Consider the following 13,008-nt stretch of genomic DNA (forward strand, 5'->3'; position numbering starts at 1 on the left):
TCCCAACAGCCTTTATTAAAAATGTCCTCCAAGGGACTACCATTATTGAACCCCTTTATATTTGCTGTTGAAATACTTGTTATCTCGTAATACTTCATTCATAAATGCCTTTAGATTACAAGCATTTTTTTAATGGTCAGAAGGCAATTGACTTCAAAATGTGTAACAGAACAAATGCATACATTAAAAAGGAGACAAAAGTATCCAACTCAACTTGGATACTTTTGCTTCCTTTTTTAATGTAGTTGATAACACCATGATACAGCATATTGGCGTGTCAGTAGATCTGCTTGAAAGTAAGTGCCTAGCCTGGTAGTCGGCATTCCAGGCCCAGATGGTTACTTGCAAATACTTTGTGCATTTGCAGTTCCCATGTGCAAACAGCAGTGTAGAATCTCAATACAGCAAGGGGTAGCTAATTATTATTATATTATTACTATTAATAATAACTAGAATCAGGTAGGCTGCCTTAGTGGAAACATTCAGTCTTAAAAATGGAGATGCCTATATCTTAATTACAAGTAAATGTAATTACTTGTAATTCTCCATTCTGTTAAAACAAATGGAGAATGGAAGTTAGAAGGATTTCAGCCCAAAGATAGAGAACATCAAACTTGGATATGTTAGGCCTGGGTTCATATTCCTAGCTGAGCCCTTGATTTGTTTCAGTGGCGTTGACAGTTGGTGCAGCTAGATAATTTTAGTAGGGATGTCAGAGAATTTTGCCACGAATCTCGGGGAGGCCGAATGCCAGCGTATTCGGCCCCCCGAAATTGGTGGCGAAATGGTCTGCCACCCCCCGTCCCCCCCCCCCACAGGACAGGACTTACCTTGGGCGAATCCTCCTGGCGGTGGCGGCTGCGGCAGCCGGTCTTCCGACTGGCTGCCGCCACCGCCATTTCCAGTAAAAAAAAAAAAAAAAAACCAAAAAAACATGATAGGCTACATAAAGATATACGTAGCCTATCACGGCTAGATTTTAAAAAAATACCGTGATAGGCTATGTAAATGTTTACGTAGCCTATCACAGCTGAGTAAAAAAAACAACAACACCGCGCGTACGTAAATGGCGGCGCACATGGGCGCCACCATTTGCGTTCCTTATTTTGTCACGTCTAGTCTACGTAAACATTTACGAAGACTACGGCGAAAATAAGGGGTATGCAAATAGCGTAGACGCTATGCTATTTGTGTTCCCCTTGTTTTCGCCGTAGTCTACGTAAATGTTTACGTAGACTAGACGTGCCAAAATAAGGAACGCAAATGGCGGTGTCCATGGGCGCTGCCATTTGTGTACGTGCGGTTTTTGTTTTTTTACTCAGCCGTGATAGGCTACATAAACATTTACGTAGCCTATCATGGCTGACTGCAGGGACGCAAACGGCGGCAGCGGCGGCTACGGCCGCCGCCATTTGCAGCCCGTCCGGCCAGGATTCAGGGGTGGAGGGACAAAGCGCCTCCCCCCCAGCCAGATTTTTGGGGGGGAGGGACGGAGCGCCTCCCCCCCGGCCAGAATTTCAGGAGGGGGATGGAGCGCCTCCCCCCCCACCGCGAATCAAATTTGGTTCAAGGTAAGTGACTTTCGTACATCCCTAAATTTTAGACCCTGGACTTAATGGTCTTATGGGGACCCCTTCAGATGGCCATGTGTATTACTTCAGTTGTGAACCACACAACTAACATTTCTCTGACCCCACCTCCCACCCTTGGCAAGCAATTTTTACAGAGGAAAAGCAGGGCTGTTTGGGCTGGCCTCCCTTTGCATTTTGGTATTTTCGTCCTGCCTTTGCTGGTTTGAGACTAACTATACTGGGTTGTTTCAGCCAAACTAGCAAAGGAGGGAGAGATGCCACACGTGAGAGGAGAAAGGAGTGTGTGAGCCTAAGGTTCCTTGCCAATGGTGCATCAAACCAGGGTTTGCTATCTATAAACCATCAGGTTGTATCCTGGCACAAGCTGGAACCATTTTGTGAGAGAGACATTCCATCTTCCTGTGCTGCTAAAGATTTATTGAAAACTTACTATTGCTATGGTGTTGTATAATACGGATTTTTCCTGCTAGCTGCCAGAATTAAATGTATGGGTTACCAAAGTGAACTGATGACCATATTTGTGGAAGCTTGTTCCTAGGCAAGCCATAAGAAACCTCATCCAACCCCCCCTAAATCAATGTAAGAGTGAAACATGCTATTCAAATAGCAATTCATATTTTGCTGCTCAAGTATATATAACAATGTATCGTTCATTTGGAGGTGTTGTTGTTGTTGTTGCTGTTCAGTCATTCAGTCGTGTCCGACTCTTCGTGACCCCATGGACCATAGCACGCCAGGCCTTCCTGTCCTGCGCTCTCTCCCGGAGCGTGCTCAAGTTCATATTCATTGCATCCGTGATGCTATCTAGCCATCTCATCCTCTGCCGTCCCCTTCTCCTTTTGCCTTCAGTCTTTCCCAGCATCAGGGTCTTTTACAGGGAGTTTTCTCTTCGCATTAGGTGGCCAAAATATTGGAGCTTCAGTATCTGTCCTTCCAATGAGCAGTGAGGGTTGATTTCCTTTAGGATGGACTGATTTGACCTCCTTGCAGTCCAGGGGACTCGTAAGAGTCTTCTCCAGCACCACAGTTCGAAAGCATCAATTCTTCGGCGCTCAGCCTTCCTTATAGTCCAGCTCTCACAGCCATACATTACTACTGGGAAAACCATAGCTTTGATTAGACGGACCTTTGTCGGCAAGGTGATGTCTCTGCTTCTTACTATGCTGTCTAGGTTGGCCATAGCTTTCCTCCCAAGGAGCAAGCGTCTTTTAATTTCATGGCTACAGTCACCGTCTGCGGTGATCTTGGAGCCCAAGAAAGTAAAATCTGTCACTGCTTCCATTTCTTCCCCTTCTATATGCCAGGAAGTGATGGGGCCAGATGCCATGATCTTCGTTTTTTTAATGTTGAGTTTCAAACCAGCTTTTGCACTCTCCTCTTTCACCCTCAACAAGAGGCTCTTTAGATCCTCTTCGCTTTCTGCCATTAGGGTGGTATCGTCTGCATATCGGAGGTTGTTGATAATTCTCCCAGCAATCTTAATTCCGACCTGTGATTCATCCAACCCGGCATTTCTCATGATGTACTCTGCATATAAGTTAAATAAGCAGGGTGACAATATGCAGCCTTGTCGTACTCCTTTTCCAATTTTGAACCAATCGGTTGTTCCATGTCTGGTTCTTACTGTTGCTTCTTGACCCTCGTACAGGTTTCTCAGGAGACAGGTAAGGTGGTCTGGTACTCCCATCACTTTAAGAATTTCCCACAGTTTGTTGTGATCCACACAATCAAAGGCTTTAGTGTAGTCAATGAAGCAGAAATAGACGTTTTTCTGGAATTCTCTTGCTTTCTCCATGATCCAGCGAATGTTGGCGATTTGATCTCTAGTTCCTCTGCCTCTTCGAAACCCAGCTTGTACTTCCGGTAGTTCTCGGTTCGCATACTGCTGAAGCCTAGCTTGTAGGATTTTGAGCATCACCTTGCTGGCATGTGAAATGAGCGCAATGGTGCGGTAGTTTGAACACTCTTTGGCGTTGCCCTTCTTTGGAATTGGAATGTAAACTGACCTTTTCCAGTCTTGTGGCCACTGTTGAGTGTTCCAGATTTGTTGGCATATTGAATGCAGCACTTTAACAGCATCATCTTTTAGGATTTTAAATAACTCGGCTGGAATACTGTCATCTCCGCTAGCTTTGTTGTTACTAATGCTTCCTAAGGCCCACTTGACTTCACTCTCTAGGATGTCCGGCTCAAGTTCAGTGACCGCACTATCATGGCTATCAGGGACATTCAGATCTTTCCTGTATAGTTCTTCTGTGTATTCTTGCCACCTCTTCTTAATCTCATCTGCTTCTGTTAGGTCCCTGCCTTCTTTGTCCTTTATCATGCCCGTCTTTGCACAAAACATTCCCTTGAGATTTCCAATTTTCTTGAAGAGATCTCTAGTCTTTCCCATTCTGTTGTTTTCCTCGATTTCTTTGCATTGTTCATTTAAGAAGGCCTTCTTGTCTCTCCTTGCTATTCTCTGCAACTCTGCATTCAGTTGGGTATATCTTCCCCTTTCTCCCTTGCTTTTCGCTTCCCTTCTTTCGTGAGCTACTTGTAAAGCCTCATCAGACAGCCACTTTGCTTTCTTGCATTTCTTTTTCTTTGGGATGGATTTCGTTGCTGCCTCCTGAACAATGTTACGGACCTCCGTCCATAGTTCCTCAGGCACTCTGTCTATTAGGTCTAATCCCTGAAATCTATTCCTCGCCTCCACTGTATATTCATCAGGGATATGATTTAGGTCATACCTGAACGGTTTAGTGGTTTTCCCAACGTTCTTCAATTTAAGCCGAAATTTTGCAAGAAGCAGCTCATGATCTGAGCCACAGTCAGCTCCAGGTCTTGTTTTTACTGACTGTATGGAGCTTCTCCATCTTTGGCTGCAAAGGACATAATCAATCTGATTTCTATATTGACCATCTGGTGATGTCCATGTGTAGAGTCGCTGTTGGAAAAGAGTGTTTGCTATGATCAGCATGTTCTCTTGGCAAAACTCTATTAGCTTTTGTCCTGCTTCATTTTGTACACCAAGGCCATGCCTGCCTGTTATCCCGGTGATTTCTTGACTTCCTACTTTAGCATTCCAATCCCCTATGATGAAGAGAACATCTTTTTTTGGTGTTAGTTCTAGAAGGTGTTGTAGGTCTTCATAGAACCGATCAACCTCAGCTTCTTCGGCCTCAGTGGTTGGGGCATAGACTTGAATTACTGTGATGTTGAATGGTTTGCCTTGGATTCGTACTGAGATCATTCTATCATTTTTAAGATTGTACCCCAGTACTGCTTTTCCCACCCTTTTGTTGACTATGAGTGCTACTCCATTTCTTCTAAGGGATTCTTGCCCACAATAGTAGATATGATGGTCACCTGAATTAAATTCGCCCATGCCTGTCCATTTGAGTTCGCTGATTCCCAAGATGTCGATGTTCAATCTTGCCATCTCATGTTTGACCACCTCCAGCTTACCTTGATTCATTGATCTGACATTCCAGGTTCCTAAACAATATTGTTCTTTACAGCATCGGATTTTCTTTTCACCACCAGACACATCCACAGCTGAGTGTCCTTTCGGCTTTGGCCCAGCCGCTTCACTCTTTCTGGCGCTACTTGGAAATACCCTCTGCTCTTCCCCAGTAGCATATGGGACACCTTCCGACCTGAAGGGCTCATCTTCCGGCGTCATCTCTTTTAGCCTTGTGATACGTTCCATGGGGTTTTCTTGGCAAGAATACTGGAGTGGGTTGCCATTTCCTTCTCCGGTGGACCACATTTTGTCAGAACTCTCTGCTATGACCTGTCCGTCTTGGGTGGCCCTGCACGGCATAGCTTATGGCTTCACTGAGTTATGCAAGCCCCTTCGCCACAACAAGGCAGTGATCCATGAAGGGGTTGGAGGTGTAGATTCCTCTAAAAATATTACTGTGATCAGTGAGTTTAACTCTCTTGCCAAGAGAGTCAAATGCTATATACTTGTGAATATATAAAGTATTACAAAAAGAGGAAATCATTATTTAAACAATGGGTGGGCCACATGCAGGGTTGTGCTGTTAGAAGACTCCTGGGAGTCCAATTCTGCATATAAACGAAGTACATGCTTCCCGCATGCCTTGTTTCCTTCCAAAATCGCTGTGTTGTGTTTTTTTGGCAGTGGCAGTGGGGGAGGGGAGTGGGGAATATTCCCCCAACCCCCAGAATTTGCCCCCCCTTGATTTAAATTGATCCCTACCTGCTAACTGCTCCTGGATTAGAAAAACAGACACACAAAGGGAGCAATCCTATGGCCCATAGATAGGATAATTTGGATTCCTGGATCCAAGGTTGGAGACAGTGCTCCAACTGCCGATCCAGCAATCTGTGCTCCCCTCCTCCTCTCCCTCACAGCCGGATGCCTCACTGAGGTCACAAAGGCAACCTTGGAGAGGGGGTAAAGAGGGTGTGCTGGGAGAGGGGACTGGGGAAGCTGGGTTACAACATATCCCAAGGCCTTCCCAGCCTCCTTCTCTCCTGCTCCGACATGCCCCAGCTAGATGGTCGAAAAAGCCTGTCTAGCCAAAATACAGAGCGGGAGAAGCACGGTGCCAAAGATCGCCTCTGCCGCTCCTCCCAGTCTGCGTGGGATGCCCGTAAGCTTTCAAATTTGGAGGCTTATGAGACTTCCGGTTGGAACCAATGTCGCTCTGGTAGTATCCCACAGGATCTCCATGGGATCTTTCTCAAACAGCTTTTTAAAAGGTTGAAAAACCTTTTCATCTCCCCCCTGGAATTAAAGGGGGGGGCAAGGCAGCTCTGGATAACATCATGGAGAAAAGTACCCCACACGAGATAGTGGGGGCTGGATTCCAGGATTATCTCCCCAGAGCTTTACCAACACAAAAAGCTGCTCTGAAACTCCTATTTCATAGGAGAAAACAGGGCTGACGTGTTCCATAATAATATATGCTTTAAGAAATATCAACAACTCCTGAGGGATGATTTAAGAAATATTAACACTATTTGAGAACATCTGAGGACCTGCAAGGTCTGTTTGAGAAAAACATGACTATACCAACGAGAAGGGGCTGGCATCACCGCCATCTCCCCCCGTACCTCCTGTGTCAAAAGTTTCAAAAACAGAAGATATAGGGGAATTATTTACTCTGATAAAGACTTTATCTTCGCAATTTACAAAGCAAGCCAAAAGGTTGGATTTAATCCAAAATTCCATCACCACCTTGCAAGGAGCTGTGGATCTAATTAATGCATCATGGCAAAAAATGGAGACGAAAATTAACAAGCTAAAAGCCCAAATGGCAGGGAATGAAACTACAGCACAAGTATTTTTTAAAAATGCCTATGACAGAATTTCTCAACTGGAGGCCTTCACATGAAGATCCAATGTACGTATTATTGGGATTAAAAATCTGTCTAATGATGAAAAATTGCCTATTTTTGTGGATAAACTTTTGCCTGAGATACTCCCTATCCCATCTGATTATTTACTTGATATTGAGCAGGCATTTCATGTGCCAAATGCTAAAGGGACTGACTATACGATCATAGTCCAATTTGCAAAAGTCTCCACAAAGAATTATATCCTGTGTTTGGCACGAGAGGGTGGAAGCCTTTCCTGGAAAAAAGATAAAGTTATGTTATTTCCAGATTACATCAAAGAGGTGGTGAATAAAAGAAGGCAATTTATCACAGCAAAAAATATGGCAAAACAAATGAACTTACAATATTACTTAAAATATCCTGCTACACTTTGTATTGTGCCTGAAGGTCAGATGAAGAAGTTTCTAAATCGTGAAATGGCGGAGGCATGGCTGAACATAAAAATGCATGAGATTTCTGTCACAACCCCATGAACTGGAATCTTTAAACGAGCTTTGTTAACTGCTTGTGTTTAGTCTACATGATCCAGGCTAGGTCAGAAGATAAATGATTATACATATATTCGTTTATTCTTTCATCTTTCTTTTTTTCCTGCTTTTCTTTATATTTTTTATTTCAAAATAGATATGGTATGCTGTATTTAAATTTATTGTTTGAGGGTAATTGTGCACATGCATTTATATATAAAATATATTACTGATTGTTGAAGGTTTATTTTAAGTTTTATTATATAGTACTATATTTCTTATTCTTATTAATATAGTCTACTGGGAATGAACTGTAGACCTGTTTTTTTTATATAAGATTGATATGATATTGAAATGTAAGGATGTTTATTCAACTGTAAGATTGTTAAGGTTATAGATATATTTTTTAAAACAGAATGGCATCGGAGGCCGGGGGGTATTGGAGTTTAAAATAAATTCTTTAAAGGAGACGGGGAGGGAGGGGGAAAGAATCTTCTTTGTCTTTACTTCCTTTCCTCCTCTCTTTTCCTTTTTTTTCCTTTTCCCTTTTCTTTTTGTTATTGTGGTGTCCTCATCAGAATATTGTATTGCTGGGAAATTGTAGTATTGAACAGGTTGTTGGTATTTTTGGTATTATTTCATTTATAAAAAAATAAATAAAAATATATTTAAAAAAAACAAATTTGGAGGCTTACAGGCATTGCCCCAAGGCACAAAAAGGGTGTATATACACTATACAGTGTACACTAGAGTGATACATCACACTTCTGATTTCACTTGTGGCACACTTGCCCAAAAGGCTGGCTACCATAGGATTGCTATAATAAGGGTTAGGCTAGGAAAACATTTCAGCTTCCTAAGCATCAGTGCTACCCGATACCATCCAGTGCTGAAAGGTAGTACCACTGTACAGTAACCCAACATAAGGCACTATCCAAATGTTAGGTACTTGGGTAACTTTTGAGTGTACAGGCTAATCTGGATCTAGTTTCTAATGCTGGGAGCTATCTTGTGTTTCAGTGATTGCTTTGTTCTGAGGATGGCTTTCTCGCCTGATGGCATCACTTTCAGCTTGGACTTGCATTTTTGCCTTTTGCTCAAATGGCTGATTATAGTGCTTTGCAAGTAGTACTGAAACTAAATTGCTTGTTTCCCATTAAAGACTTTCCCCTCCCACTTTCAGACTACGTTTAATGGTTTATTTACTGCTCCTTGGTACCCATAAAAGCAGTTTATTATCTATTTACCTCTGTAAAAAGCAAATGCTTCTCTTTCTGGAGTTATCTCATTATTTATTTGTCCTCTGCCACCCCACCCCCTGGAATAGTTTCTGTTCTGGATGGAAAACAATTTTGGGCTGTGGGGAATTTCCAGGCAGTAGTGAAATATCAGTCACAGATCCACAAGAGACTGTAACAGAACAGAAACCATTTAAATTTAATGAAGGAAGGGATACAATCTTAACCATCCTAACTTGACAAAACATATTGAGGATAAAAGATACCTATGGATCCATCTCACATGCCTACTGAGAACGTTAAGGATCCTTCCAAAGGAATGGCATCAATAGACTTGCGTTTTGGACAGTAAAAATTATTACACAGAAGGAAGAAAACCATTTCCCCTAAACCCCCTTTTCTTATACCTTCTAAGGATGACTATAAGGTGATGTGAACAATGTGGCTTTTTTCTCATAATTACGTGCTATCCCCTATTGCAGGGGTGGGCTCATTTCATTCACACATGATTTTTAAAAAATCACAATCCAATGCTGCATGTTAAATTTACAACATAAGAGTTCATACTCAGGATCTCTTAACAGTTACGGCATAACTAATCTGTGTAAATCTGTGATCCTGAGTCTGCACTCATGCTTAAGAACACAGTAGTACCTTGATGGAGAAGATCAAGGCCCAGCATTCTTTATAAAAAAAAATCCTAGCAACCAGCATGCACTAGCTGATCCACCAAAAACTTTCTATTGGTCCACCTATGGACCATGATCTATTTAGTACATTTATATCCTACTCTTCCTCCAAGGAGTTCAGGCTGGAATATATAGTTCTTCCTTGCTTTATCCTCAAAACAACCCTGTGAGGTATGCTAAGAATGGCCCATGATCATTCAGTGGACTTCATGGCTAAGAGGGGCTTGAACTCAAGTCTTTTTGGTTCTAGTCAGGCACTCCTTAACTATTATACACACTGGCTCCTTCTGCCCACCTCTAACCTATTGGACTTGGTCCTGGGAGAGCTAGGTTCCCACTCAACCAGTTTCACTGAGTGACTTTGGCAAACCATTTCCCCTGGGCTTCAGTTCCCCACCTATAAAATGAGAGTTGCATTAGTTTATTCATATATGTTTTTTTGGCCATACATGAGAATTCAGAAAAGAAAATACGTAAGAGTATAGCAAAACTATACAAATATGGTTTTTGTATGGTATAGCAAACCCATACTAATTCCATTACGTGTCCATTTACAAATGTTACTTTAAAAACAAAAACAAACCTCAAAACTTAAACCATAACCCAACCTCCTTCCACATAAACTGCCCAAACCGTTTGTTCTTCATCTGAAGTTAGATGGACAGTGACCAAGGAGAGGGCCTTCTTGGTCATGACACCTTGTATCTAGAATACCTTTCCCAGAGGAGCTCACTGGCTGCGACTTTGATATTTTTGGTGGCAGGTGAAGACTTTCATTTATTTGCCCAGGTATTCCAGCACATTGGCTTCTGCTGGTTTTTATTAACTGCTGCTTCTGTAACTTTTATTGTTTCCATATGGAGTTTTATGGTGTCTTTTTATTTTCTTAACTGTACATTGTACTCGAAGCCTTGTACTGAAGGGCAGAGTATACATTAATTAACTATGCACAATTACACAGAAGTAAATCTCATAGCAGACAGCAGGGCTTTATGTCCAAGTAAACATGCAAAGGCTTGCACTGCCTATAAACAGCCAAACCTAACTAATCCCTTTTTCCACAGAACAGCCATGTTAGTCTATTGCAGCAGAAACAACAAAGAATATTATGGCACTTTAAGACGCAATCCTATGCATGTTGAGACATGTTGAAAAATTCCTACAACTCCCAGCATTCCCTAGCCAGTATGGCTAGCTGGGGAACGCTGGGAGTTGTAGGACCTTTTTTCTGTCTAAACATGCATAGGATTGTGCCCTTAAAGCCTAACACATTTCTTCTGGCAAAAGGTTTTGTGGACTACAGCACCTGATGTGTTAGTTCCTAAAGTGCCACGCGACTCTTTGTCACAATCCCGTGACATAGGCTACTGGTAAATGTAAAAAAGGGATTGCAATGAGGACCAATAAAACTCCATATTAATAACGTACTCGACCAATAAATGACATGTTGCAGACGGGGCTTCTCCTCTGTACCATCTTTTTGTACCCCCTCTTCTTTCTCCCTTCTCCTTTAAAACACACACACACACACACACTCTCTCGAGGCTGAGGAAGAGTTTTGTCGAAAGCCCGTTCGCTGCCTTGAGATTTTTAGTTGCTTTCCATTAAGATATGACGACACTGCTCCTGCTTAGGGGGCGGCGGAGGCTGGGTGTCATTTTTCCTCACACTGCCTGGAAAGACTGGATGCCGCGGAAGAGCTGGAATGGGCTCCACGGGGACCCGGCCAGATCTCCTCTCGAAAGGCCTCGGGAGGGGAGCGCCTTTCGCCCCGCAGGCCGTCAGTCCACAACCGCGGCTCTTGATTGACAGCTGCCTGTGGTTGCCATCGCCGCCGCTCCTCCGTCGCTCCCCAGGGCGCCGCGCTCTTTTCGTTGCTGCTGCTGGGGCGACGCGCACTTCCCGGCAGCCGCTCTCCCCTTGGCAGCGTGCAGACATGGCGGCGCCCTGCGAGGCACTGGCAGCTTCCGGCCCTCTGCAACCCCGCGGCTGGCCATGAGGAGCGAGCCGAGAACTGCCAGGGGCTCCCGCGGCTTACGTTGCCGCTCTGCCATTGTTATTGCGCCGCCAACGCCGCGCCCTTTCCCCCCGCGCTCGGGGCCGGACGCGGGTGCGGACTGGCCGCCGTGCACGCACAAAGTTGCCCTCCCCTTAAGCCGCCCGCTCAGGTAAGCGACCAAACGGGGCGGAGAGGGAAGGGAAAGCGAGCAAAGGAAAGGGGCGCAGTGAGGATGGGCTTGCCGTTTCCTTCCCTTTGCAGCCCGTGCATTACGACCCCCGCCCCCTCTCCGTGGGGCAGTGCCCAGGGTGAGCAGCCAGCTGGGCTCTTGCTGCCAGGTCGCCTCCTGCTGTTTTAAGATGTCGAGGAAACAAAAGAGGCTTTCCCACTCCCCGCTGTGCCAACTCTGTTCTGCATCCAAAAGCAGCATCCGATTCAGAAAGGGCTGGGGGTCTAGATAACCTCGAAAGGGCCTGACTGGCGGCAAGAAGCGCCCTCAGCTCTCCCCAAGCCTGGCGCTGCAGCAAAACTGGCGTTAGTTATGTCCTCCCGAAGCGCTGCTGAGTCAGGGTCCCAGGATTGCGTGGTGGCGCTTAACGCGCGCGCGCGCGCGCATCCTCACGAGCACAACCTGTTTTCTGTAGAAATGAATGTAGAATAACTCTTCTGCACGCGGCCATTCGGGGCGATTAGAATCTTCACGTTGCTCATCCGCATGCATTGAATGAGTGGAGCTATCCCACAATTTTTGTCATTCTTGAAGCAGTCTGATGAAAGGGTAACACCCTAACTCAAGGGAAACATGCTTATTTCATGAGTTTATATTAAAGGATTTCCCGTCGTTATACCAGCAGATGTGCAGTACAATTCTGTATGTGGCTATGCAGCAATAAGTTAAATGGATATAGCATTAAGCCCAGCCTTAGTCCATGGGTGGTGAACCTCTTTCAGCCCACGGGCCAAACTCTGTTTTGGAAAAGCTCCGAAGCCCAGTTGTGGGCAGGCGAAAAGTGAAAGGGGCATGGCCAAATCCTGGCAGTATTATAGTTTAAAGTTCTTGCTGCCAGTAAATAAACCTTAGGACAAGCCTTTTAGAATGGGGGTAAACTTCACAAAAGCCAGGAAATTACTAAATGACCAGTGGTCCTGGCGCAGGGGGGTGGGAGGCAAAAGTAGGGGACATGGTCGTCAGGGAAACCGCAGAGGGCTGGAGTGGGACCCCAGGCCTGAGGCTCTGCAGCCCTGCCTTTGTATTTCAGTTGCTTCCAGGGGATACTGTTCTCATCAGAGATCCACAGATCTTAATGGATTCTTGTTTCAGAATGTCCGAGCCCCATACAACAAAATGGGATATATTTTATTTAAGAACTCTGCAACTCTCCAGAAGAAATAGCCCTTAATTTTTTCAGTATTCCTTATTTTCACTTTGTTGAGTTGCAGACCCTATTCAGGATTGTCTTATCTATTTAGAAGTGTCTCTATTTAGAAGTTTTTATGGAGGTGAGGAATAGATTTCAGGGATTAGACCTGATAGACAGAGTGCCTGAGGAACTATGGACGGAGGTCCGTAACATTGTTCAGGAGGCAGCAACGAAATCCATCCCAAAGAAAAAGAAATGCAAGAAAGCCAAGTGGCTGTCTGATGAGGCTTTACAAGTAGCTGAG

General features: G+C 44.3%; 1 protein-coding gene across 2 annotated transcripts in view; it reads left to right on the plus strand.

Annotated features, from left to right (window-relative positions):
* The first annotated feature begins 8,838 nt into the window (after positions 1-8,838).
* TCP11L1 (t-complex 11 like 1) overlaps positions 8,839-13,008 on the plus strand; it is a 39,732-nt gene continuing 35,562 nt past the window's right edge. Inside the window, exon 1 of one of the 2 annotated variants that reach the window (XM_084853353.1) lies at positions 8,839-11,512. In XM_084853353.1, coding sequence (XP_084709479.1) covers positions 11,340-11,512 — 173 coding nt within the window. In that variant the 5' untranslated portion in view covers positions 8,839-11,339. The remainder of the gene's footprint in view (positions 11,513-13,008) is intronic. The other variant, XM_084853344.1, reaches the window with a different exon arrangement.

This window comes from Heloderma suspectum, chromosome 1, assembly GCF_057233095.1.
Source record: "Heloderma suspectum isolate Gila_16-S chromosome 1, 16-S_ref, whole genome shotgun sequence".
NCBI classification, from domain to species: Eukaryota; Metazoa; Chordata; class Lepidosauria; order Squamata; family Helodermatidae; genus Heloderma; species Heloderma suspectum.